Below are 26,246 nucleotides of genomic sequence, written 5' to 3' on the forward strand. Positions count from 1 at the left end.
GATTTCACTACGTGGCCCAGGCTGACCTCGAACTCCAAGATCCTCCAGCCTCAACCTCTCCAGTGAACAGCTTGTTTTTTAATTCATGCACTAGCTCCCTCCTTGGACCCCCGGAAACACAGACGGCGGCCCCCCTCTCATTTCGACGCCCCCCCCACCCTGCCGTTCCTCCCCCCCCCACCCCCCGGGGGACCCCAGCAGCACCTGCTAGTCCCAGAGCTCGGCCACCAACTGCGTTCAGCCCTGCCGTTTCCGGTTGCCTTCCCAAGGCCCGAGAATCGATACCGAAACGCTCGCTCTGCTCCCACGGGGCGGAGCTTTGGCCTCGGCGCTCTCGGGTTTCGTCTGGTGCTGCCTCGCTCCGGCGGCCTTCCAGCGGGAGGCGGAGCGAGCCCAAAATGGCGGCTCTCAGGCTGGCGCGCTCGGTGCTGCCGGGGCTTTGAGGTGGTCGCCTCTGAGGGTCGGGGTTGGGAGGCGGGAGAGGGCCGGTGTCCCCGCCGCGGGGCGCGGGGCGGAGGGGGCCCCCCGTCCCCCGAGGATGAACCCGAGGCTCCGCTGAGGCCCGGCGGCGGGGGGCTGGAGCGCGGCGTCCGCGAGGGCTGCGGCGGCGGCGGCGCCCGTCCACGCAGCGGGATGTGCGAGAGTTACTCCCGGTCGCTGCTGAGGGTCTCGGTGGCGCAGATCTGCCAGGCGCTGGGCTGGGACTCGGTGCAGCTCAGCGCCTGCCACCTCCTCACCGACGTGCTGCAGCGCTACCTGCAGCAGCTGGGCCGGGGCTGCCACCGGTACTCGGAGCTCTGTGAGTACCGGGCTGGGGGAGGGAGGGCTCGGCGTGACACCTCCGCGGCGCCCCCGTCTCCCACACTCCCCAACCCCCCCGGGCCGTCCCGAGCAAACTCCAGGCATCCCCGGGGCGGCTCTGCCTCGCCCGCTAACTTCCCGCCACCGGCCCCCCGCGGGAGCCCCGGGCCGGAGCTCCGCGCCCTCCCCTCCCGTCCGCCGCGCCGAGGTGCGCCCGGGGATGGGGGGGGGGGAATCTTCATTGTCCGCCGTCTCAGGGGGACGGCCTCCCCCACACTCCTCCGGATCCCTCCTCACCCGGTCCTCACCTGGGTCCCCCCCCTTCCCGCCCCCCTCATCACCACCACCCCCCTCCATCCCCGTCGCCCGCCAACTGCTACACGAGTTGTCACCGGCGCTCCGTCTGCCGGCCGTTTCTGACCGGACGGGGCCACCCCCGAGCTCCCGGCGGCCGCCCCGTGCCCACTCACTCGTTGACAGCTCCTTCCTGGACTGGCCTGCCCTCCCCTCGCTCTTCTTTCTGCATCCCCGGTCGCCAGACAGCAGCTCCGCTCAAACTTTCTCCGTCGCTGCTGGGTGTTTGGGTTTTTTTTTTTTTTCCCTGTCGCTTTCGCTGCTTAAGAGTCACTTTCAAGTCACTTTCGCTTGACTCCCCTCCCCTCCCCCGGCAGTGCTCATCCGAACATGGTTAAGGGGGGGGGGGGGTCACACAGGTACTTTGCTACTTCCTCGAGGTAAAGCTGGGCCGCCGCGGCGTACGGGTGGGTGGATGGCTTTCACGTGTAACCGGCCGTGTGTGGTCCTGGGGAAGACTTGAACAGCTGCCCACCCTGTGGTTTAAGGGGCTTTCGCATCGGTGCGCGCGCCGCCTGTGTGACTGTGATGGGGAGGGCACCGTTCATTCAGATGTCACCTTCGATCGTAAGTTGATGAAGTGTTTTCATAAAATGCTTGGTTTTGTGGCCGAGTGCTGGCCGCTCTCACCCGTGACCCCAGCTACTTAGGGAGGCTAAGAGCTGAAGGTTGAAGGTTGCAGTTCAAGACCAGCCTGGGCAGGATAACCTGTGAGGTTCTATCTCCACTTACCCATCAAAAAGCTCCAGAAGTGGAGCTGTGGCTCAAGTGATTGAGCTCCAGTTTTGAGCAAAAATGTTAAGGGACAGTGCCCAGGCCCTGAGTTCAAACCTCAGCATTAGCACACACACACACACACACACACTTCACACACACACACACACACACACACACACACTTCGTTTTGTTGAAGCAGCTTCTAGATTAAATACTTGAAGCCAGGCACAAGTAGCTCCCACCTGTAATCACACACACACACACACACACACACACACACACACACACACACACACACACACACACACACACACACACTTCGTTTTGTTGAAGCAGCTTCTAGATTAAATACTTCACACACACACACACACACACACACACACACACACACACACACACACACACACACACACACACACACACACACACACACACACACTTCGTTTTGTTGAAGCAGCTTCTAGATTAAATACTTGAAGCCAGGCACAAGTAGCTCCCACCTGTAATCCTAGCTACTCAGGAGACTGAGATGTTAGGATCATGGTTCAAAACCATCCCAGTCGAGAAAGTCTGTGCAACTATTACCTCTAATTAATCACAAAAGGCCAGAAATGGAGCTGTGGCTCTAGTAGGTAGGGACAGTGCCCAGGGACCCCGTGATCAAGCCCCAGGATCTCCACCCCCACCCCCAACCACACACACACAAAGTTTGAAATACAGTACTTACAATTCCATTTTACTGCCAGAGTAATCTGTCCATAACACAGATGGAATCATATGCACAGCACAAATCTGAACCTGTCATTCTTCTGAAAAATACTTCAGTTGCACTCGATTTGTTATAGCTAATAGTCTAAACTTTTAAATCACACATTTCCCTTTGTAAGCTAGCATTTTTCTTATCTTCTCCTACCCTGCCATACTAATCTGCCACCATGCTGAGCTACCTGCCTTTCCAAAACATCTTAAGCCAACTACTCCTATATGTATGCTGTTTCTTTGAGTGTCTTGCACCCTGGTCCACTGTACTGCTTATATTTTGATACTCACTTATCATCGGCTCTAAGGAACTCATGTTGTCTGCTCTTATAATTCGGTTCATGTTTCCCATATGTTATTTATCACCTTGTTTTGTAATTGTTCATGTATGTCTGTGTTCTGTAATCTTGTAAAAGGCCAAAACACAATAAGCATTGAGGAAATACTTGTTGGATAAATGAACTGATAATCCACTACTATAATAACTATTTATTTACTTCACTTTTTGAGTTCCTAAAATCTTTGAAGCATCTTTTGAATGCTTGATTTCCCCGGTACCATTAATTGGGATCTTTAAAATAGAGTTCATTCATTAGTATCTTGGGAGTATACTATTGGTGAAATATTCTGGCTTTTGCCTTTTTTCCTTCAGGTTCCCCCTCTGTAGTCCTTAAGTATATTGTTACCATTATGGGTAGTCCAGATTATAATTTTGTTACCTTGTTTTCTAAATAAAGACAGGTGCTGTGAACCTTTAGGTATATGAAATATCCTCTGAATACTTAGTTACATTTTATGCCTTCTACACAGAGCCAGAGTATGAACTGGCAGTTCATAGTCATCAGTGGTTCACTGTAGTACCTTAGTGTGAGCCTGCCTTCTAGCTACCCATTTTATTGATCAGTTTTCTTGGATTTAGTGTGAATGTGATTGATTATCATGTTCATCGTTCCCTATGTGATTTGGTGACTTTTGAAAAGTTTAACTGTATGTATTTGACAGACATTCTTAGGTTATATTTCTGACATGTCATTTTAAAATGGAATTTTGTAACCTGTATTCTACCCATTTATATGCTTTTTGTCTTTTTGACAGTTGCTTTGTGGGTACTGGCCTTTAACTCAGGGCCGCAAGCTTGCTTGGCTTTTTTGCTCATGACTGGTGCTATACTACTTGAGCCACATGTCCTGCCCAGCCATTTCTGGTTAATTATTGGTCCAGTTCCTTTTATTTTTCTGGATGGGCTGACTTTGAATCTTGGTCCTCTGAATCTCAGTCTTAGTAGCTAAAATTGCAGGCATGAGCCACTGGCACCCAACTCTTTTTCTTGTAATAAGAACACTTACGAACTCAGCCCTGCGCTGGGTGATATAAAATTACTAAGATGCAATCTCTGTCCACAGCGTGTGTACAAGGGAATCAGAATGTTAACACAAACTGATGGCATCCAAAGCTAATATTCTCAAGTATAAATTCACAAACAATGAATTAAAATTTTTCCTCAGTTAACAATTTCTTCAAGTGTTCAGAGGCATATATTTTGGTGTGCATAGAAATTATATTACATATATTACATATGTGTCCAATCATACCTCTTTTAGAATGACCCTTTAAAACTAGATCTGTAACTTGATTATTGCATGGTACTAACAGTTAATATGAAAGGAGTAAGATAAAGGAGAGATGTTTGTGGACTCTGGGTTCCAGGATTACTTTAAAGAAAAGTAATCTGTTGTTAGAGAATTCTAATTCTAGGGTAGAGAATAGGGTAAAATAAATGTCCAAGTAGAAGTAATAAAAGTACCACTGAAGTAGCCAGCTTGACATGTATAGCTAGTTCATTGGAAGGATATTCAAGGAAAATGTGCAAAAGGATGAAATCAGGTTGTTGAAGGAATTAAAGTCTTTATTGAAGTAAAACATGTGAGTTATGGTGCCCATCTGTAATCCAAGCATTAGAGAGGCTGAAGCAGGAGGATCTCTCAGGTTTGAAGACAGCTTGGACTATATAGAGAGACCCGTGGAGGGAAGAGGAGACAAGAAAACAAACTTGAAGGCTGGGCTCCATGATAGAAGCAAGCAAGCAGGAAGCTCTTAGTTCAAACCCTAGGGTTGCAAAAGCGAAAAGAAAAGTAAAAAGAAGTAAAATGGGGGTAGAAAACATTTTGTGCCCCTAAGTAGGGGAATGCTGTGATGAAGATGGTATTTTAAGAAAGTTATACTGGCATGCCAGAGAGATTCAAGTGGGACGAACTTAAAACTACAGTAGTAATCTGCCTAGATTTGCCATCTACAACTTTAGTTAAATTTGGTCTGAAAATATCCATCTTTTTTTTTTCCTTCTTGAAGATAGTGAGAATTGAACTCAAGACCTTACAGTTGTGAAGCACGAAGAACAAAATAAAAACCGTGTCTTAAACAACTTTAATAACTCATTGTGATTTTCTGTTATTCTGTTTTGGGGAGTTTTGTTGTTGTTGTTGGTGGTGGTGGTGGTGGTTGTGGGGCTTGAACTTGGGGCTTGGGTGTTCTCCCTGAACTCTTTAGCTCAAGTCTAGTGCTATACTACTTTGAGTCATAATGCCATATCTGGTTTTCTGATAGTTAATTGGAGATTAAAAAAAAAAAACTTTCCTGCCTGGGCTTTGAACCAGGATCTTTAGATCTCAGCCTCCTGAATAGCTAGGATTATAGGAGTGAGCCACCAGCACCTGGCTGTTATTGTTAATCTCTTACTGTGCCAATTTATACATTAATCCTTATCGTAGATATGTTAAGTACATGACAAGCAGAGTATGCATAGGTCTCAGGTATCCACTGGGGATCTTAGAACACTGTCTCCAGTAGGTGAGTGGTGACCACTCTGTATTGATGTGGCCATAGTAGGAGTAACAGAGATAGAAGAAAGTCTGATATCTGTGGCAAGAAAAAAGCAGGGGGGCTGTAAAACATAGAGAAGTATTCAAGATTCTACTTTTTTTTAGACTAAGAGAATAATATTAGAAGAGTTCAGGTTCCATGGTAGCCTATCTGCCTAGCAAGTGCAAATCCCTGAACTCAAATCCCATTGCTACACAAAATCAGTAAGAGTTGAAATATGACTTCATGTTCAGTAAGATGGAGAATATCTTTTTTTCACATTGTCGAATTCACTTGTAGAAAAATTATTATAAAAATTTAGAAGTGATCATCCTGCTTCAGCCATCCCAGCCTCCTGTACTATATCTTTCACAATTAATTTGACCATATATCCTTTGAGTTTTTTTATTTTTTTTGAGACAGGGTCTTACTACAGAATCCAGACTGACCTAAAAATTTTGATCCTCCTGCCTCAGCTTCCCAAATGCTAGGGTGCCAGTTGTGTACCACCATGCCCAGCATCCATCCAGACTCTGTCCCTGTGAGCTTGTGCACATCTACCTCTTACCACATTTGGATTTTCTTTTACATTTTATAGTGTGATTTAATTTCAGACATTTTGTGTTATACTTTTTGTCGTTTTGATACAAATAACTGAGAGAGACAGTTCAAAGGAGGAAAGACTTGTGGTTTCATTCCATGGGCAGCTTGTACCATGCTGTAGCCCTGAAGTGTAGCAGACTATCATGACATTGAGAACCTATAGCCAAGTGAAGTTAGTTGTTCACCTAATTATGGTCATGAGGCACAGTGAGAGACAGTAAGGGGCTAAGGACAAAATAAGCTTTAGAGGCAAGCTCCTCTCAAGATTGGACATACCAGCCCGAGACCCAGTTTTCAAAACATGAGCTTCTTGAGGGTACACCACATATCTTAAGTATAACTCCAATTTTGAAGGGACCAAAGGGAATTTCAGTTAATAAAAACATCCTGATAGGTTCACGCTTGACATCCCAGCTACTCAGAAGGGTGGAATCAGAGGATCATGGTTCAAAGTAAGCTCATGCAGAAAAGGGCACATGACTCCATTTCCAATTAACTAGCCAGAAGCTGGAATGGAGGTGTGTGGCTTAAGGGGTACTATAGTGCCAGCCATGAGTAAGCAAACTGATCAAGGGCTGAGTTCAATCCCCAAAACACTCATGTATACGTATATGTATGTGTGTGTGTATTCGTGTAAATGTGTGTACATATATACACAGATAAGTAATATGATACTCCAAAATTTATTGTTTTTTTTACAGTAACTAGGTTTTAAGTAAGTTATTTAATTCTGAACTATTTACTTAATATCTTTTTTTGTTTTGTTTTTGTTTTTGGTTGGTTGTGGTGCCTGAACTCTGGGCCTAGGCACTGTCCCTCAGCTCTTCAGCTCAAGGCTAGCATTCTACACTTGAGCCACAGAGCCACTTCCGGCCTTTTCTATTTATGTGGTGCTGAGAAACTGAACCCAGGGCCTCATGCATGCAAGGCAAGCACTCTACCACTGAGCCACCTTCCCAGACCCTACTTAATATCTTTTTCCTAACATGTTTTGATTGTTCATAGGATTTTCCTAAAATGGTTTGATTTGATTTTAACTTGTTTCAGATGGCCGAACAGACCCAATTTTGGATGATGTTGGTGAAGCTTTCCAACTTATGGGGGTCAGTCTGCATGAACTAGAAGACTATATTCACAATATTGAACCGGTCACCTTCCCACATCAAATTCCTTCATTTCCTGTTAGCAAGAACAATGTACTTCAGTTTCCTCAGCCTGGAAGTAAAGATGCAGAAGAAAGAAAGGAGTACATTCCTGATTACCTACCACCCATTGTGTCTTCTCAAGAAGGTTTGTGGTTTGCTCCTCATATATTAATGTCTTTGAATGAATTTTTAATCTCAATTGTCTGTGCGTGCTTACATTTAAATTGTGGAAATGCAATAAGAACATTTTAATGTTGTTTACAAATTATTCTAACCTTTAGTCTGACAAACTTGGAACTAGTATTACCAGGCAGGGTCATGGTATCAATATTCTGTCTGATGGGCGTTTATGCCCTTTGCATCTTTTAAATTAGGGAGAACTGAATGTGACCACAGAGAGGCCTTTCCATAGAATGGAATATTTAGTGATTTGAACACCTTTGAAACAAAAGGGAAAAATGGAGTTTTCCTTCTCCCTTATTATATTACTAATGTGAGTTGAATGCCATTGCTGTTTACTGGCATGAGTTGAGAGTACTCACTGGTATTATTATGCAGACTTGTCTCTGTTATTTTGTGTGTGTGTGTGTGTGTGTGTGTGTGTGTGTGTGTGGATGTGGATGTGTATTTATTTGTATATGTGGGTACTGGGGCTTGAATGTGGGGCCTCATGTTCTCACTTGACTTTTTCACTCGGGGCTGGTGCTCAACCACTTGAGCCACTCCTCCACTTTCAGCTTTAGATTGGTAAGTTGAAGTAAGAGCCCCATGGACTTTCTGTCTGGGATGGCTTTGAACCTCAACTTACTGACTTGCTAGGATTACAGACATGAGTTACCATTCAGTTTCTGTCTCTATAAGTGTCTACTTTTTCAGTTCCACTTTGATAAGTAGGATCATACAACATTTGACTTGATAGTTGATTTCACTTAGCATGTTGTCTTCCAGGCTTATCCATGTTGGAACATTGTCAGAATTGCCTTTTAAAGACTGCATAATCCAATATAAAATGTACATTTCACATGTTTATTTGTTAATGTTTCTCCATTTCGGCTTTTGTCTATAATGCTATTATGAACATTGGTGTGTGTATATATATGTCTGTTTGAGTCCCTGTTTTTGATCCTTTTGGACATAAGTCCAGCAGTGGAATTGCTGGATAATTGCTAGATAGTATCTACTTTTGTTTATTTGTTTAGGTGTTAGAGATTGAATCCAGGGTTTTGTACATGCTGAGCACATGCTCTAGCACTGATTGTCTCTTCTAGCCTTTAATGTTGAGGAACCCCTTACGCTGTTTTCCATAACAGCTGTCATCATTTTACCTTCTCAACAGCAATGCCCAAGTGTTATATTTCTTACAGTTCATCTTTTAAGTATCATGTTCCACTTTATAAGCATTTGAAGTGTTAACCTGTTAAACTTGGAATACATGGTTTTATAAGCTGTGTTTTCATGTTACCTCATAGGAAACACTGAGTAAATGTTGAACCTAAGCTGTAGATCATTGTTGTGAACTGGTGAATCATCACTGAGCTCAGGGCTTTGGATGTAGAAGACACTACTGAATAGTAGTAGTGCTATAATTCAATGTGCTGAAGATGAAGCACTGTATCTGTGCTTGTCATTAGCCATGGCTGATAACAAAAGACTCACTATAATCTTCTGGAAAGTTACCAATCTTCTCTTATTTGAGACTGTTGGAATAGACGCTGTTTAGTAACTTAGCACTTCTCCACTTCAGGTTTTGGAGATTAATACTGACTGTCAAGAATCATGTTCAATAGGACCTATGATGGTGTTTGCAACAAAATATACATTCAGCAAATGATTTTGAACTTATAAAACACTAGTTGTAGGGTCTTGGCTATAGAAGTTTCTTGTTTCTCCTTCTACCCAATTATCCTTATCAACAGAAGATCTTGGAAATCTACAGATTCACCTCAGTCACTCAGTCATGCTGAACTTCCCTTAATAATGGCTTAGTTTTCTGTCCTCATGCCCACCTTTGAATTCATTCATAGGTAAGGCCTTTATTACCTGTCAGGAAATCTTTTTGTTTATATCTTCCTATGTAAAATTGTCCTCTTTAAATCACTTCCCTAATGTCAGTGTTTTTTATCTTAAAACTCCAGTTCAATTTTAAATAGACTGTACTTACCTTAAAAATATAACAATATCTAAGGAGGATTTCTTTATACATAGAGGCCTGGTTTGGACTGAAAAGAACTTTGTTTTCTTTTATTAGGGAGGCTGGGAATGGCAAGTGTTTAGAGAATTTCTTTCCTTATCTTTAAATATGATTTGTTAAGCATCTTAGTTATCTTTACAGAAATAGGACTATATTCTCAACCTGTAGTACATCTTCTTCAATTCTGAGGATTATTCCTTGTATGGCTCTGAAAATTTTAGCTCAAAATATACATACTTTTGTGTACACAAAATTTCTAACTGTGCTAAAGAAAAAAATGAATAGAAATCAAATCTAGAAGAAAATTTGAGGCATTACAGAGCAAGAAACTAAAGAAAAGTTATTACTATATAAATGCTTCAGTGCGCTTATATATTAAGTGCATCAGTTAATTTACAATGATATGAGATCACTAGTTTTACATCTGTGAATTAAACAGTGGTCAAATTTAACAGCTATAATTTATGTGCGTTATTAAATGGTGTGGCTGTGAGCTAGAACTGTCTTCTCCATGTTAAAAAATTGAGCCTAACCAGTGCCTCCTATCTGCAATCCTAGTTACTCAGGAGACTGAGATCTGAGGATTGCGGTTCAAAGCCAGTCAAAGAAGGAAAGTCCATGAGACTCTTAACTTCCAAGTAGCCACCAAAAGGCTGGAAATTAAGCTTGTAGCTCAAGTGGTAGAGTGCAGGCTTTGAGCAAAAAAGCTCAGGGAGCTTGCCCAGGCCCTGAGTACAAGCTCCAGGTCTGGCACCAGTAAAACAAACAAATAAATTTTAGTCCATATTCTTTGTGATTTTTGGAGCTTTATAAATATTTTATGGTTTCTATGTAGTATTAAATCTCCTATTTAATAATTGAGTTTTTAAATAACTTAGTTTTGGCTTTGAACCTTGATTTTCAGATCTTAGCCTCCTGAGTAGCTAGGATTACAGGTGTGAATCTGTCACCAGTGCCAAGCTAAATGTTGTTTCTTATTTCAGCTAATCTGTATTATATGAGGAACAGAAACACAACACATAGATATGGTTCATAAGGGTATAATAGATGATGGTATGTTAAGGTACTTATCAAACCCTTTCTTATGCTTGAAAAGGTTATAGAATGTAATTCTGTAGTTTCCACTTTTCTAATATAGCTACACCATCAAGTTAATGAATATTTCCCACCTGAATATTTTTTAATGGGTGGAGCATGTTGGAAAGTTGCTAATATCCTAATCAGTGGTGCAATCTGGCATGTACAGAGGTCGAGAACTTTGACAGACATTGTTCACCAAGTTCTTTATTAAACTTGCTCAGAGTCAGAGTTCTGAGTGCTATGGTACATATGTTACAGTAAATGCCTGAAGTGGTTTCATGCGTAGTAAAAAAAAAAAAACACACACACACAACAAAAAACAATAGAATGGATTTAATAGAATCATTCAGATGTGATGAACTTTATGAAGTTTATTGTTTTCCCAGGTATTGTTTTTTTTTTTTGAACTTAAAATTCATCTCCTAAAAAATACTGTCTACTCTATTGATGTTAAGGATAATTAAGGATGCAGTTTGTAAGACATTTGTGTAAAACAGAACAGTGCTTATTAACACATAAAACTTCATCCTCATTCTGAAGGAATATTCCTATTAATTGAAACACAATATATATTGCTCAAATCACTACAATGATAGTAAGTGTAAAACAGTACAACCAGCACTTGCTTAGGAATGGAAGGAGCACAACCTAACAGTAGCAATTGGAGAAGCTGTTTGATTATCAGCAATGGGAAGATGATCAGAGAGAAGATGACATAGAAGTTCTTGCTTGCTATATTTCACTACAGGTGTAGAAATGAGGCTTCTCTGAGGAAGTGGCGCTGTGGCTCAAGTGGTAGAGTACTAGTCTTGTGCTGAACAGCTGAGGGACAGTGCCCAGACCCAAAGTTCAAGCCCTGTGACCAGCAAAAACAAAAAAGACAGAAAGAAAGAAAAAAGAAAAGAATTGAGGCTTCTTTGAAAATATTTTCTACATGTACATTTGCTTGGGCTATTACAGTTTTGATCGTCTAGTACCCAAAGAGAAGAACATTACCTACCCAGCTTGCCATATGTGTTTTCAGGTTTACAGAAACACCATATTTTTTGCTTCCAATATTATTAGGCAGAGGGCTGTTTGAAATAGTATACTATGGCAAAGGCATTGCTTGGTTCTCAGAGTGAGGTCAGTAGATGCTGACCATTGAGTCTTGACTCAGAATATTTGCATGAGAAAGAAATGCGATGGGAACCTGTACTTTGATATATTTATCTCAGGAAACTTACCAGCACAGTTTAAAGTTGTTAAAAGCAGTATGATGTTGCTACCTTTGAGATTTCTGTTTTTAACAAATTTAAATAAACAGTTTTTAGAATACCTTCAGATTTGCAGAAATATACAAGAAGATAATCTAGAGTTTCCTTATTTTTTACCCATTCCCCTATTGTTAGTATCTTATATTTATTATAATTATACAAAATTGATACCTTTTTACTAACCAAAGTCTATATTTTACTCAGTTATCTTTAGCTTTTAAAGGTCCATCCATGTATCTAACATAAGCATGATACATTTGTTATAATTAATCAAACTGGCATTATTAACTCAATTCTCTTACTAAGTTATCTTTAGCTTTTTTGTTTGTGTCCATCCTTCCCCATAGTTGTCATGTCTCCTGAGACTTCTTTTAGCTGTGACACTTGTTTACACTTACTTCTCCTGTGTTTGATGATCTTGACAGTTTTGAATTGTTAGTCAAGTATGTCATTGGATGGTTATCTATTAGAGAGCCCTTTTTCTGATGTTTTTCTCTTGTTTAAAGTAGGATGGTAAGTGTTTGCAGGGGGAATGACTGCATAGATAGAATGCCATTGTACCACAGACAAATCCTCTCTCCTTGATTTATTTCTGTTGAAGTTCATCAATCACTTAGCTAAGATATTGCTTTTTAGGTTTCTCCACCATGAAGCTGGTGTTTTCCCCTTCCACACTGTGCTCTTTGGGAACAAAGTCACTAATTACAGCCTACACTGTAGGAATAGAATAAACTACTTTTTGAAGGATACACTTGAAGTTCTTTTGCAAGGAATTTGATTCATTTGTGCCTGAAATTTCTGTCTCTATTATAAAGCCCTCAACAAAAAAATTATAGGTTTTCCAAAAAAAAAAAAGCAACTCAAACTTGTTGAAAAAAAATACTCCCCAAGTTTATCAGGAGTACAAAGAAAGATTCTGCTCATTTTCACCATGCTCTCATTTCCCTCATAATATTCTTTCCCCTCCACATAATTTTGTGTGTGTGTGTGTGTGTGTGTGTGTGTGTGTGTGTGTGTGTGTGTGTGTGTGTGTGTGTGTGTGTGTGTGTGTGTGTGTGTGTGTGTGTGTGTGTGTGTGTGTGTGTGTGTGTGTGTGTGTGTGTGTGTGTGTGTGTGTGTGTGTGCGCGTGCGCGCTCTTCAGCTCAAGGCTAGTGCTCTACCACAGCACCACTTCTGGTTTTTTTTTTGTTTGTTTGTTTGTGTGGTGCTGAGAAATCAAACCCAGGGCTTCATGCATGCTAGACAAAGCACTCTACTACTGAGCCACCTTCCCCGCCTCCCCATAATATTCTTAATGGATGTGAATCCTTCTGGATCTTTCCAGGTGAAACTCTTCAACTCCTAAGACTACAAGTCTGTTCCTTCTTCTTTTATAAGATTTTTTTGATAGGATTCATTCTTATTTGATATGATTACTAATTTAATCCAATGTCTCCAGTCCCTTTACTTGTGGAGTTCTATGATTTTGTTTGTTTTTATGCTAATAATGGTGCTGGAACTCTGGATTTGTGTTCATTGTGAGCTCTTTTGCTCAAGGCTAGTGCTCTACTGTTAAAGTTACAACTCCACTTCAGGCTTTTTTGTAGTTATTGGAGATAAGAGTCTTACATACTTTTTCTGCCCAGGCTTTCAAACTGAGATCCTCAAATCTCAGCCTCTGTAGCTAGGATTACAAGCTTGAGCCACTCTGCTTAATCTGCTTTCTTTTTTAAACTACCTTTAAATTTTAAGGACAGAGAAATTTACCAGCTGTCTCAGAAGCCCCTGCATGTCCTCAGTCCTGATCATGGTCCCTTCTTCCTGCTACCAAAAATAACCAGTCTTGACTTTATAGGATTATTTCATTGCTTTAAAGATTTTCTAGTCAAATATATATCCCTAAACTCATTAATTTAATGTTCTTCATATTCTCTGTCTCTCAAGTCCCTAAGTCTCAAAATTTTCAGGTTTCCCCCTACATTTGGGGAGTTGGGGGTTTGATCTCAGGGCCTATTGCTAGTCATGTATTCTACTACTTGATCCAGGCCTCCATTCAAACTATGGCAGAACATAGTAGTAATTATCTTTTCTTATGGAATATGTGTCTCCCTTTGTACTGATGTGTCATTCTCTTCAAGAAATGGTATATGTAGCTATAGATGTTCCTTTGACTTATGATAGAGTTATGTCCCACTGAGCACATTGTAAATTGAACATACTGTAGGATGAAAATGTATTTAATATGCTACCTAACCTACTGAATATCCTAGCTTAACATCACTGTATTGGTTGTTAATCTTTACCATAACATGGCTGAAAAGGAGCTGTGGTTTGCTAGGTCAGTGTTTCGAGAATATTGTACCACTTATCAAAACAAAAAATGATAATTAAACCTTTGAAGTACAGCTTGTACCAAATTTGAATCTCTTTTTCACTGTCATGAAGTCAAAAATATTCTAAATTGACAATAATTAAATTGGAATTATCTGTATATTCTTTTAACCTATTATAAGGTTTTAGTTTCACAGTGCTCCCTCTTCTGTTCTTTTTGTGTAATGTCCAAAAATATGGTAACTTTGTGAGATTTTCTGTCCATGTTTTTTTGCCACTTCACTTTGTATCTTCTCTTTCCTTCACGTTAACTTTCTTACAGTTTACAGTGGACTTGAAGAAAAAAGGATTTGCCTAATGTGTAGATAGTGTTTGAAATGATAAGTGAAGATATTTAAGGAGAAACAGAGTAGGTCTCCAAACTCTTCAAGTACCAGAGGTTTTCTAATCTAGTATATAAGAAAGAATGAGGAAATCAATTAATTTTTTTTAAGTATAGGGAATAAGATGAGTTGTTTAGTAAATACTGTTGTCCTGAGAAAGATAGACTCCAGGGAGGAGATGCCACTGGAAGAGAAGCTAGATAGAACTCCACACACTCATCCAGGACAGTGTAATAGGAAGGATCTGGTTATAGACAAGATGTAAGAACATAACACCAAGAGGCAGCAAGATTGTGAGCTCTGCAGGCTGTGTGGATAATCAAGCATATGAATAGCCGTATCTTATACAGACCAGCTAGATCTGGAGTTAAAATTTACAGCGGGCCCTCATATCTATCAGGGAATACTTTAATACAAGTTTTCATTAGACTTTTAGAAATAGAAAACAGGTAGAGTGCAAGATTACATAGTGTGTTACGAACCTCAGACTGGAGTGAACTTGGACATGATTGCGGGATACTGGCAGCAGATCCGCTGTATTTACAAGTGGGCCATGGTCTAAGTTCCTGAAACAGTGCCTCTTACCAGGTCCCTGGCTGGAAACAGTCTCATTTTCTCTTGTTTTTTAGTATATTCAAAGGTATCCTGTTTTATTTGTGAGTTCATATTCATATTTGAAGTCCTAGAACAAAAATGGCAGCAAATATAAAATTGGTTCTATTAGAGAGGATTAAACAGTCTTTAGGTTTTTTAAAATTAAGACTTAAAGTAATACATCAAAATGCATTTGTATAGTGATGCTTAACATCCAATATAATCAAATGTTATTTGACTACCAAAGACTTGGGACTTGGCATTTCATTGAATTATGCCAATTTAAAGCTTTTTTCATTTTCTCCCAAATATAGTATACCTACTAAGTGGGAATAATTATTTGTTAAGTTGGAAAACATTTTATCTGAAAAATAGGAATAATTAACTCCATAGGATTATTATAATTGAGTGAGATGTAAATGAAAATGTTTATTCCCTTAGATCTTGAATATGTCAGGTTCACATTTAAAGGTTCCCCTTCACCCCATAACCTCAGTACCAAGGACAGTGATTTTCTTCTCACTTGTCTTGAAAAAACATACTGCAATAAATATATAAATCTGTGATAACATCTCAAATTTCCTGGGAATTTTAGCTATGGAACATAGTAGGAATTACTTTACATCTGCCCAGGGGATTTTTCTGCCATCTGCTTGAGTGAGAGTTTGCTCTTCCTTTCTTAAGGAAATGACTAAAGCTTACTTAGCTCAGTATTGGAAAGCAAATTAGCCATGAGAAAAATCAAATAAAGATGTGAATATGTGACTTGTATTTGCCAGATCTTTATATTTTTGCCTTGAATTTTGTGTGTGTGTGTATGCTTGGAGGCTGGACTCTGGGGCTTTGGGCACTGTCCCTTAGCTATTCCACTCAAGACTGGCTAGCACTCTCCCACTTGAGCCACAGTTCTACTTCCAGCTTTTTGCTCATTAATTAAGAGTTAAAAGTCTCACAGACTTCCTGTCTGGCTGGCTTTGAACTATGATCCTCACATCACAGCTTCCTGAGTAGCTAGGTTTATAGACATAGCTAACAGGACCCAGCTTGCATTGATTTTTGATTAAAAAAATTTTTTTTTGCGATCTGCTTTTAGTAACTTTTAGTAACTTTTACACACATACACACAAACACACACACACACTATTTTTTAGCCTTTGGAAATATTTAATTTTTTTTAAATTTTAAGTAATACCTAAATATAGTCATTTTGCTTCTAATTTTATCACAGAAGTGAAAAAAGAAATGCCAGTCTCTTTTACCACTGCCATCTCTATTGTTCCTTGTCTGTCTTTTTATTTTCTCTATATTTTGTGACAAGTGCTGATTAACTGTGATATTTTATGCTTATTAGTATCTTTCTTTTTCCTGTGAAAGTGACTGCAGTTCAGTAGGTGGCACTCTTTCCTTTCTTGTTATTGTTAATGAATCTCCAATTAAATGCCAAAGTGTTGAGAAAGAGCATATAACTTAAAACATTCCTGGCTTGATTTAGAAAGAATAATGACAGTTTTGCGTATAATGTTGCTTCTATAGAACTTAGAATGATTACATATGACTATACTTAATGTTTATTTGCCTTAAGGAAACTTCTGTCTCTGGAACAGAATTCTTTGTAGCAGAGGCTTTACATTATTCTCTCTGAATCTTTGGATTATCTTCCCAGAATTGGAAATTATTATCAATTGTTGCTTGTTTTTCCTTTCAGATTTTGGTTTCTAAACATTCTCCTTAAAGTTCCATTAAAAGATACTTTAGAAAGTACCTCCAGCAGCTTATCCTCATTCTTTTTTAAAAGAGTTCTATTATCTGTTATAGTGTTTTATTGTCTCTGTGTATTTTTTGATTTTCCTGCTTTTTAAAGAATGTACATAATTTATTTAGCTATTCTCTTATTGTTAGACACTTTATTATTTTAAAATAACACAGCATCACATCAAAAATATCCTTGTGCATATTTTTTTACATTATTTCCTTATGATCAATTCCCAGGAGTTCTTAGGTCAAAGGTATGGACACATTTATGGTTTTTGACACATATTGCGTATTGCTTTCCAAAAGAATCGGATCAGCTTACAAGGCCGTAATGAATGTGTGATTATACCAGTATCTTAGCACTCTCACTGGAATTGAATTTCAAAGTATAATTTTCTCACTAGCTTAGATTAAACATTTTTGAAGGGGAGGGTCATTTCGCTTTAAGACTTTTCCCTGAAATGTGGGAACTACAAAAAACAAAGATCTCCCAATGGATGCCCACTGATATTATTTTGATAGTCATCCAACTCTGTGTGTGTTTATATGTGTGTGAAGTACCTATTTTAACATAGCATGTGAATTTTTATGTAAGTACTGCATTTGTCATTTTCTTTTTCACTTACAGAATGCTAGCCATTAACTAATTTTTCTTTCCTGGCCAGTGCTAGGTCTAGAAATAAATAGGAAATGTTTAAAATGAACTGAAATAGTTTGGTTTGTGTGGTTCTGTTACTCACGATAGGAATGTAGGAGCAAGATTATGTTTGGAATAGGTGGTATTACAGACATTCAAGTTTGTTAGATAATTTTATCTGAAGTGCTGAGTATCTGTGAGTATGTGTCCGTGGTAACTGCTGAGATTTAAAATGAAAGTTGAGACATCTCATCTGTGATAAAGATGAAGAACATTATTCCATATTACTATATAGGCATATATTTGGGAATGTATAGAATATATAGAAATATTTGGTTTTGGTTTTGTTATTTTAGGGTACTGGGGACTCAATATCTCCTAGGCAATGCTGGGCAAATGCTGTTCTACTTTTGTGTATATTGTTTTTTGATATAGTTAGCCTACCTTTTTGTCCATTCTAGCAGAAATTCAAGGTCCTTCTGACTCTACCTCTTAAATAGCTGGGATTATAAGTAATCTCCACCACATCTGGCCCTATGCAGTTTTTATAACCATTATTTCAAATGGCGGAATCCTAGGTCATGCCTAAGTGTTAAATATTTAGACAGCCTCTAATTTTTAACACACTCTGATACTACTGTGATAAGTATTTTTATGCAAGTAGCTTTTCAAAATCATGTTTTACAGTTGATTGAAAATTTTAATACTGAGTTTAAGCGTATGCTTTAAGGGATAAAAGTATTGCCCAGTCTGGCCTCAAACTTCCTACAACCTTCCTGATTCCACCTCCTAAGTTGATGAGATTACTGTCTTGTGCTATTAAACTGGGATAAAGGTAAAAAGTTGGGTTTTTTGGTTTGGTTTAGTGTTTTGTTTTGTTTTGATTTTGATTTTGTCAGTCACGGAGCTTGAACTCATGGCCTGGGTGTTGTCCCTGAGCTTTTTTGCTCAAGGCTAGTGCACTAGTGCTTAAGTCACAACTCCACTTCTGGTTTTCTGGTAGTTATTTGGAGATAAGAGTCTCGTAGTCTTTCCTGTCTGGGCTGACGTTGAACTATTGAGCTATGATCCTCAGATCCTAACATCCTGAGGGGCTAGGATTACAGGCATAAGCCCACCAATATCAGCTAAGATATGAAGTTTTTAAAAATAGCTTTTGTTTAAAATATATTTAAAATATTAGCCTATATTAGGATTGGTAATATAGAATAGTCATTTCATTCTTCCCCCTAAAATAATATTTCTAATTTAATAGATGTTTTGTTTATACTTTTTAAGTTTTGGAGCATAATTTGGGGAAAAGTGTTTTTATTCTTGGTACACTATTTATAGAGTCCATTGTCTCTACTTCTGTTTTTATGTTTCTTTTCTGCATAGTGTTTATTGTTTGAAAGGATTTTTCCTTGGAGAGACTCTCAGAAGAACAAAGAAAAATGTATTCTTTAAAAGAATTGAGAGGGCTAGGAAGGTGGCTCAGTGGTAGAGGGCTTGCCTTGCATGCATGAGGCCCTGGGTTCGATTCCTCAGCACCACATAAGCAAAAAGAAAAAAAAGCCGGAAGTGGCACTGTGGCTCAAGTGGTAGAGTGCTAGCCTTGAGCTGAAGAGCTGAGGGACAGTGCCCGGGCTCAGATTTCAAGCCCCACGACCTGACCCAAAAAATTAAAAAAAAATAATAATAAAATAAATAAAAGAATTGAGAATTTGAAACATGTAATTTGAGTGGTCATATATTATATATTCCTTCATTTTGAAATGATTTTATCATGATAAAAATTATTACTCACCAATGACTCAAATATTCTGAGAAAGTAAAATAATAATAGGGAAATAGGAAAATGATTAAATTGCCTAGAAAAGAAAACCTTATAGTGAAATACTCATCCTTGATCATATTGTCGGACTCAGAATATTATATTTTAGTAGCATATTAAAAAAGGTGAGTTGCTAGACACCTGTGGCTCACACCTGTAATCCTAGCTACTCAAGAGACTGAGATCTGAGGATCACAGTTCAAAGCCAGCCTGGGCAGAAAAATCTCTAGGGGACTCTTATCTCCAGTTAACCACTCAAAAACCAAAAGTAGTGGCGCTGTAGCACAAATGGTAGAACGTTAGCCTTAAGCACAAAGTAGTTCAGGGAAAATGCCCAGGCCCCAAGTTCAAGCCCTACAACTGACAAAAAAAAAAAAGGGGGGGTGCTGTTAAGCAAATATAGTCATCCAATGTACTCAATGTAAAAATTGAACTATATAACTTGAGGATAGGAATGGATGAAGAAAGAAGGGTGAGAACGATGGAAGGGGTGCCATGGACCAGCATGCATTGTACTCATAACCTGACTTCTGGAATTGAAATCCCTTGTACAACTTCTTAATAATAATAAATTTTTATTTTATTTATTTATTTTTGCCAGTCCTTGGGCACTGTCTCTGAGCTTCTTTTGTTCAAGGCTAGCACTCCGCCACTTGGACTTCAACTTCACTTCTGGCTTTTCCTGTTTATGTGATCCTTCAGGAATCAAACCCAGGGCTTCATTCATGTTAGGCAAGTACTCTGCCACTAAGCCACATTCCCAGCCCATAAATAAGTATTTTTTAAAAGAGTATATTAGACTTTGAGTGGTGACATATAACTATAATATGACAGGAAGCCAAAGCAGAAGAATATTGAATTTGAGGCCTGCTTGGAATACAGAGGAAGACCCTGTCTTAAAGATGAAGAACAAAAGAGTGTATTAGAAAGATGTCTGAAAACACTGTCCTTTTAGTCTGCTTTTATCTTTCATATCAATGCAATTCAAAATTCAAAAATTTTTATCTCTACTAATAATAAAAACTGACATGTTTTATGATTATTAGTAAATTACAATAATGCAAAAAGATAGCATTTCTGACTTTGATAATGGAATTGGTCTTATAAGTGTAATTGCAATCTCTTAAGTCTATCAGAACATCCCCTATGGATTTTTCAATTTTGATAATTGATATCTTTCTAAGAAAATAGTCTCTAGGGGCTGGGAAGGTGGCTCAGTGGTAGAGTGCTTGCCTTGCATGCATGAGGCCCTGGGTTCGATTCCTCAGCACCACATAAGCAAAAAGAAAAAAAAGCTGGAAGTGGTACTGTGGCTCAAGTGGTAGAGCGCTATCCTTGAGCTGAAGAGCTGAGGGACAGCGCCCAGGCCCAGAGTTCAGGCCCCACGACCGGACCCACCCTCCCCCCCAAAAAAAAGAAAAGAAAATAGTCTCTAATATTCAACAGAAGGGCTTAGTTGTGCAGTGACTGGGCCAAAAACCCAAGTCATCTAGTTTTAAGAGACTATAAGACAATATTATGAAAATACTTTGTTATTCTATGCTGATTGATATGACATAAAGGATTCGGTATATTTAAGTTTATGAATAAAATTGCAAATAAAGGGGCTGGGAAGGTAGCTCAGTGGTAGAGCGCTTACCTTGCATGCATGAGGCCCTGGGTTCGATTCCTCAGCACCACATAAGCAAAAAGAAAAAAGCCGGAAGTGGTGCTGTGGCTCAAGTGGTAGAGCGCTAGCCTTGAGCTGAAGAGCTGAGGGACAGCGCCCAGGCCCAGAGTTCAGGCCCCCATGACCAGATCCCCCCCCAAAAAAATTGCAAATAAAATTATTTTCATTTCATTTTCATTTCATTATTATTTACACATACTTTTGTAAATTATGCACAAAACGCATCTAAGATAAAACAAGATTCCATTAGACCCATTTGTTAAATGTTAGTGGCTATTCTTCCTGATAAGCTGAGGGTTAAAGTAAAAAGTACTTGTCCAACTGATGGCATTGTTATATTTTAACACCTTCCTTTAGTGCACAGCTCTAATTATGGCTGGCAGACACAATGGGGAATAGCTAGAAAGAAATAGTAGTGTTGGACCAATCAGCAATGGAATGGAAAACTCAGGAAGTCCCAGTGCCCTGGTAAAGGAGAAAACCTTATTTTTCATTTCCTTTCATGTGCAATGTATTCAGATTAACTTTAAAGGAGCGTGAGAGGTAGGTCAGAAGATTTTGTCTACAGTTGAGCATTACCTGCGTGTGGAGCCCATCTCAGCAGGCATCCAGTCATCAACTAACAAGCTTTTCCAGGTCCCTTGACAGCTGCCAGATATCCTGTTGCAAATTAAATACAAAACAGGGATGGACTTTAGGTTTGCATTTGAAGAATATTTTTAAAAGTTTAACCTCAAATGAAGCTGTTAGTGCATGCATTTTTATTAAAGGTGGCTTTGTCAGGAAGGAAAGGATACCTAGAACTCTCTCTCTGTGGGACTCAGAAAAATGCTTTGGGAAAAAGTAAAATAGATGGAATGAAATTTTGTGCGTTTACATATTTATACGGCACATTATCATGGCTCTCTTTAGAAATACTACAGAATTGTCAAGTGGTATTTAACCTACTGTGACAATAAAAGTATGTTCAATATTTTAACAAATGTTTCATGGACAGATCCTTTCGAGAGGTTTCTTTTTCACCTTGGCCTTTTTACACTTTGGTAGCAAAAAGAAATATAACACATGGTGAGATTAAATCATGCCCTGAAGGACAAGAGGCTAAATTCTGGATTTGATGAAACAGTAGCTGCAACAGCACTTGAAAACTCTTTACCTATGTGCCACATGCTGATCTAAGGGCTTTCCACATACTGACTTATTTAATCTTCATCAAAACCATTGAAGAACTAATAGGATCTTTATTTCATAGATGAGCAACATGCGTTGTAGGCATGATAACTTTTAAGATCACATGTTAGTAACTTGGAGGTCCAAAATTTGAATACAGGCAGTATGATGCTAAAGAACTATTTTTTTTAATTGGCCTATTTTTGGACTTAGAATCTAATTTTATAAGTGGTGTTCCCACTAATAAGTGATTATCCCAAAGGTTCAAAGACCCAAAAGGAATAATTAGGATACATTATGCCATTTGTTTTTTAGGAAAGACTTTGGGTTATTGCATGGAATGTGTGAAGTCATTTGGGGTAGGCTAAATTTTAAAACAAATCATACATACAATAGTTATGTGATCATATAGAGTACAGGTTGCTTGTAAAGCAAGGAAGAGCTAAAGGAGTAGTTCAGTGAGTAGAGTATGTGCTAGTCAGTGAAAGTCCTTTAATTCATAACTCAGTACAAAAACAAACAGAAAAAGTAAGAGATAGTGTGTGTGTGTGTGCGTGTGCCTGTGCGTGTGCGCGTGTGCGTGTGCGTGTGCGTGTGCGTGTGTGTGTGTGTGTGTGTGTGTGTGTGTGTGTGTGTATTTGGTCCTGGAGTTTGAAGTCAGGGCCTGGGCACTCTCTAATAGGTATTTTTTTTCCTCAAGGCTAGTGCTTAACCACTTGAGCCACAGCTCCATGTTGGCATTTTTGGTGGTTAATTAGAGGTATGAGTCATGTCTTGGTTTGCTTCAAACTGTGATCCTCCTATCTCAGCCTCCTGAGTAGCTAGGATTACAGACATGAGCTACTGGTACCCAATTTCTAAGTATCATTATGAATGGTAGGTTTAAACAAATTGGATGAGTGTTGGTCCAATGCAGTTATAAAATTATCCATCATTGTTTATGATACTCCATCTTTGCTTGTGGGACCTGGGGTGTGCAGGAGTTTGCTCATACCTACTTAGGGGAGCTGACTGGTAAACATTGTTAAGAGTTCAAGAAATGGGAGGCTAATTTATTATAAATTAAATCATATGAGCTGAAAATTAAGAAGAATAAGTGCAAAATAATTCAAAACCAATTATTCCCAAGGTATTTCCTCCTCAAGGTTAAGTGGATTATATTATATAGTGAAAATACTGTATAACTATGTTTGAATGAACTATATAGTGAAAATACTGTATAACTATGTTCAACTCCACATTCAGTAATAGCATACTGGTAGTTTGAAATTGGCCATTGTTTACATGATAGTGTTTCCATTACAGAAATGAACAAATGCTATAAATCCTGACTTCATTTATCATTGTGTTAATAATCTACATTTGAGAAAGTGATGGTGGAAAATGTTGAAAAAGTGTCTTAAACTTCAGAATGTGAACCAAAATAGAATAGAACCAAAATAGTAAATAGTATCAAAAATGAGGAAATACTCTTCTGGTATTGTAAAATTGTTACACAGTTAAGCAGAGATGCTGCTCCCATCTTTAACAAGAGAAGTTCTTTTCCCTTCTATGTTCTACTCTAGACTAAACTAGAGGTCAGCAAAGTATGCCTGGCTAGCAGCCTGATTCTTTAATATTAGATTTCATTGGAATAAGCTGTGCCTGGTTACATGTTGTCAATATCTATTTTGATGCTGTATTATCAGAGAGAAGTAGTAGTTACAGCAACTGTAGTTTACAAGCTTAAGATGTTTATTCTGTGGCTATTTAAGTAAAAGCTTTCTGTCTTGTGGCCTAAACTGATATTCATGTCAGAAATATACTCATTCAAACTAAATGCCAGTGGCTCACACCTATAATGCTAGTTACTAAGAGACTGAGATTTGGAGATCATGATTTGAAGCCAGCCCAAGCAGGAAGAATCCTTGAGACTCTTACCTCCAATTAGCCTCCAAAAAAACAAAAGTGGAGCTGTGGCTCAAGTGGTAGGTAGAGTGCTAACCTTGAATACAGAAGCTCAGGGACAGTGTCCAAGCCCAGTTCAGGCCCAGGACTAGCACGCGCGTGCACGCGAGCGCCCGCGCGCGCGCGCGCGCACACACACACACACACACACACGATAGAAGTATACTCATTCACCAGTTGCAGCCATTGGTTGACTATTGATACACGAGGTTGGCAAATACTAACCAAAATATTCTGAGAATTAATTGATCATATGGAATTTATAAGAAATTATACTTTTTGTGATTTGTAACTGATTTTCTATAATCTTTGATATATTGGTAAAACTTAGTAAACATCTACCTGTGCATCCCTTCATGCAGCTTTACACACTTATCAGCACACCACTCAATCCACCATAACTGTCATTTAGCAGATGGATGGACCCAGTGAATTCATTACAGAAATTGACTCTCCCCTTTGATTGAGGGATTGAGAAATTTAGGAGGAAGTGAGACCCATTCCATTTACAAGGAAAATATATCTGAGGCTTATCAGAAGCAGTTATTCTTGTCAGCAAATGCATATTTGGAAATATTTATAGGGTTTATTTTTTAACTTTGTCCCTGATTTTGATTCTTCAAAAGATAAGTAGAGAGCCAGGCACAAGTGGCTTATTCCTGTAGTCCTAGCTACTCAGGCTGAGACCTGAGGGTCGTGGTTCCAAGCCAGCCAAGACAGGAAAGACAATGAAGTCCTTATCTCTAATTAACCAAACAGATGGATCCAAAGTAGATCTGTAGCTCAAGTGGTATAGCATTAGCCTTGAGCAGAAATGCTGAAGGACAGCACCCAGGCCTGAGTTCAAGCCCCAGGTCTGGCACACAGACACACAAAGATAATTGTAAAGAAGCATCTGTATCATCTACATGCTGTACCTACTATTATGCTAAACACAGCAAGACACACAGATTTAAGTGTTCCAAAAATAAACAAATAAATGCTTTGTTGATATTTACTGAACTCTTGTATCTGTCACCAAATTACTGTTACAACTGACAAATCAGTATTTCCAGCATGAATATTGGTTGATATTTTTCCTTTTGTTAATGAAGAACACAATGTGAAACATTAAATGTGCACATCATAACTTCACAGATTTGTTAGATATGAGTGACTTGATGAGTTTCATACTAGTCATTGAGTACTAGAACAATATTTCCTCAGTTTTTTTTTACACTATTCACAGTGAAACAGCTGTGGTCTCCATAAGTTTTTACATCTTGATCTATCACCATCGTTGATCATTCTGTGTTTTGTAGCACTGGTTGGTTTTTGTGGTATAAGTACTCTCATCACAGTCAATTTCAAACTTCCAGTGGGATGCTACTGAATGTGTTGTGTATGGAATAAAACCATGACCTCCACCCTTATATAGCATTCCTATCAAACAGATAGAATGGATGTGAATAACAGCAGTAACATCATTGGGAGTGGTAATGTTGAGAAATTATTAGCTTTGTTTTTTATGTAATTGAGTTCCAATCTTATATTTGGTCTCTCTTTAAATCATTTACTTATACTGTCATACTCTTGTGTGATTCTCACTTTTTGGGGGGGCCTGAACTCTGGGCCTGGGTACTGTCCCTCAGCTCTTCAGCTCAAGGCTAGTGCTCTACCTCTTGAGCCACAGCGCCACTTCCGGCTTTTTCTGCTTATGTGGTGCTGAGGAATTGAACCCAGGGCCTCATGCATGCAAGGCAAGCACTGTACCACTGAGCCACCTTCCCAGCCCCTCACTTTTTATTTTATTTTATTTTTTATATTTTTGCCAGTTATGGGGCTTGATTGCAGGTTCTGAGCACTGTTCCTGAGCTTCTCTTGCTCAAGGCTAGCACTTTACCACTTGAGCCACAGAGCCACCTCTGGCTTTTTCTGTTTATGTGGTACTGAGGAATCAAACCCAGGGCTTCATGAATGCTAGGCAAGCACTCTACCACTAATCCACACTCCCAGCCTGACTCTCACTTTTTATAATAAATACGAGGGCTGGTATTACCGTGTGTGTGTGTGTGTGTGTGTGTGTGTGTGTGTGTGTGTGTGTGTGTGTGTGTGTGTGTGTGTGTGTGTGTGTGTGTGTGTGTGTGTGTGCGTGTGTGTGCGTGTGCGTGCATGCGTGTGTGTGTGTGTGTGTGTGTGTGTGTGTGTGTGGTGTGGTCATAGGGC

At 39.3% G+C, this 26,246-nt stretch overlaps 1 protein-coding gene across 1 annotated transcript in view; it reads left to right on the forward strand.

Moving 5' to 3' along the window:
- Positions 1 to 418: 418 nt before the first annotated feature.
- Positions 419 to 26,246, forward strand: part of LOC138811988 (transcription initiation factor TFIID subunit 3) — a 149,028-nt gene continuing 123,200 nt past the window's right edge. Inside the window, exons 1-2 of the mRNA XM_069999937.1 lie at positions 419 to 799; positions 7,141 to 7,383. Of these exons, the coding sequence (XP_069856038.1) occupies positions 634 to 799; positions 7,141 to 7,383 (409 nt within the window). The 5' untranslated portion in view covers positions 419 to 633. The remainder of the gene's footprint in view (positions 800 to 7,140; positions 7,384 to 26,246) is intronic.

The sequence above is a fragment of the Dipodomys merriami genome, unplaced genomic scaffold (genome assembly GCF_024711535.1).
Source record: "Dipodomys merriami isolate MVZ:Mamm:240054 unplaced genomic scaffold, mDipMer1.0.p SCAF_554, whole genome shotgun sequence".
Lineage (NCBI taxonomy): Eukaryota > Metazoa > Chordata > Mammalia > Rodentia > Heteromyidae > Dipodomys > Dipodomys merriami.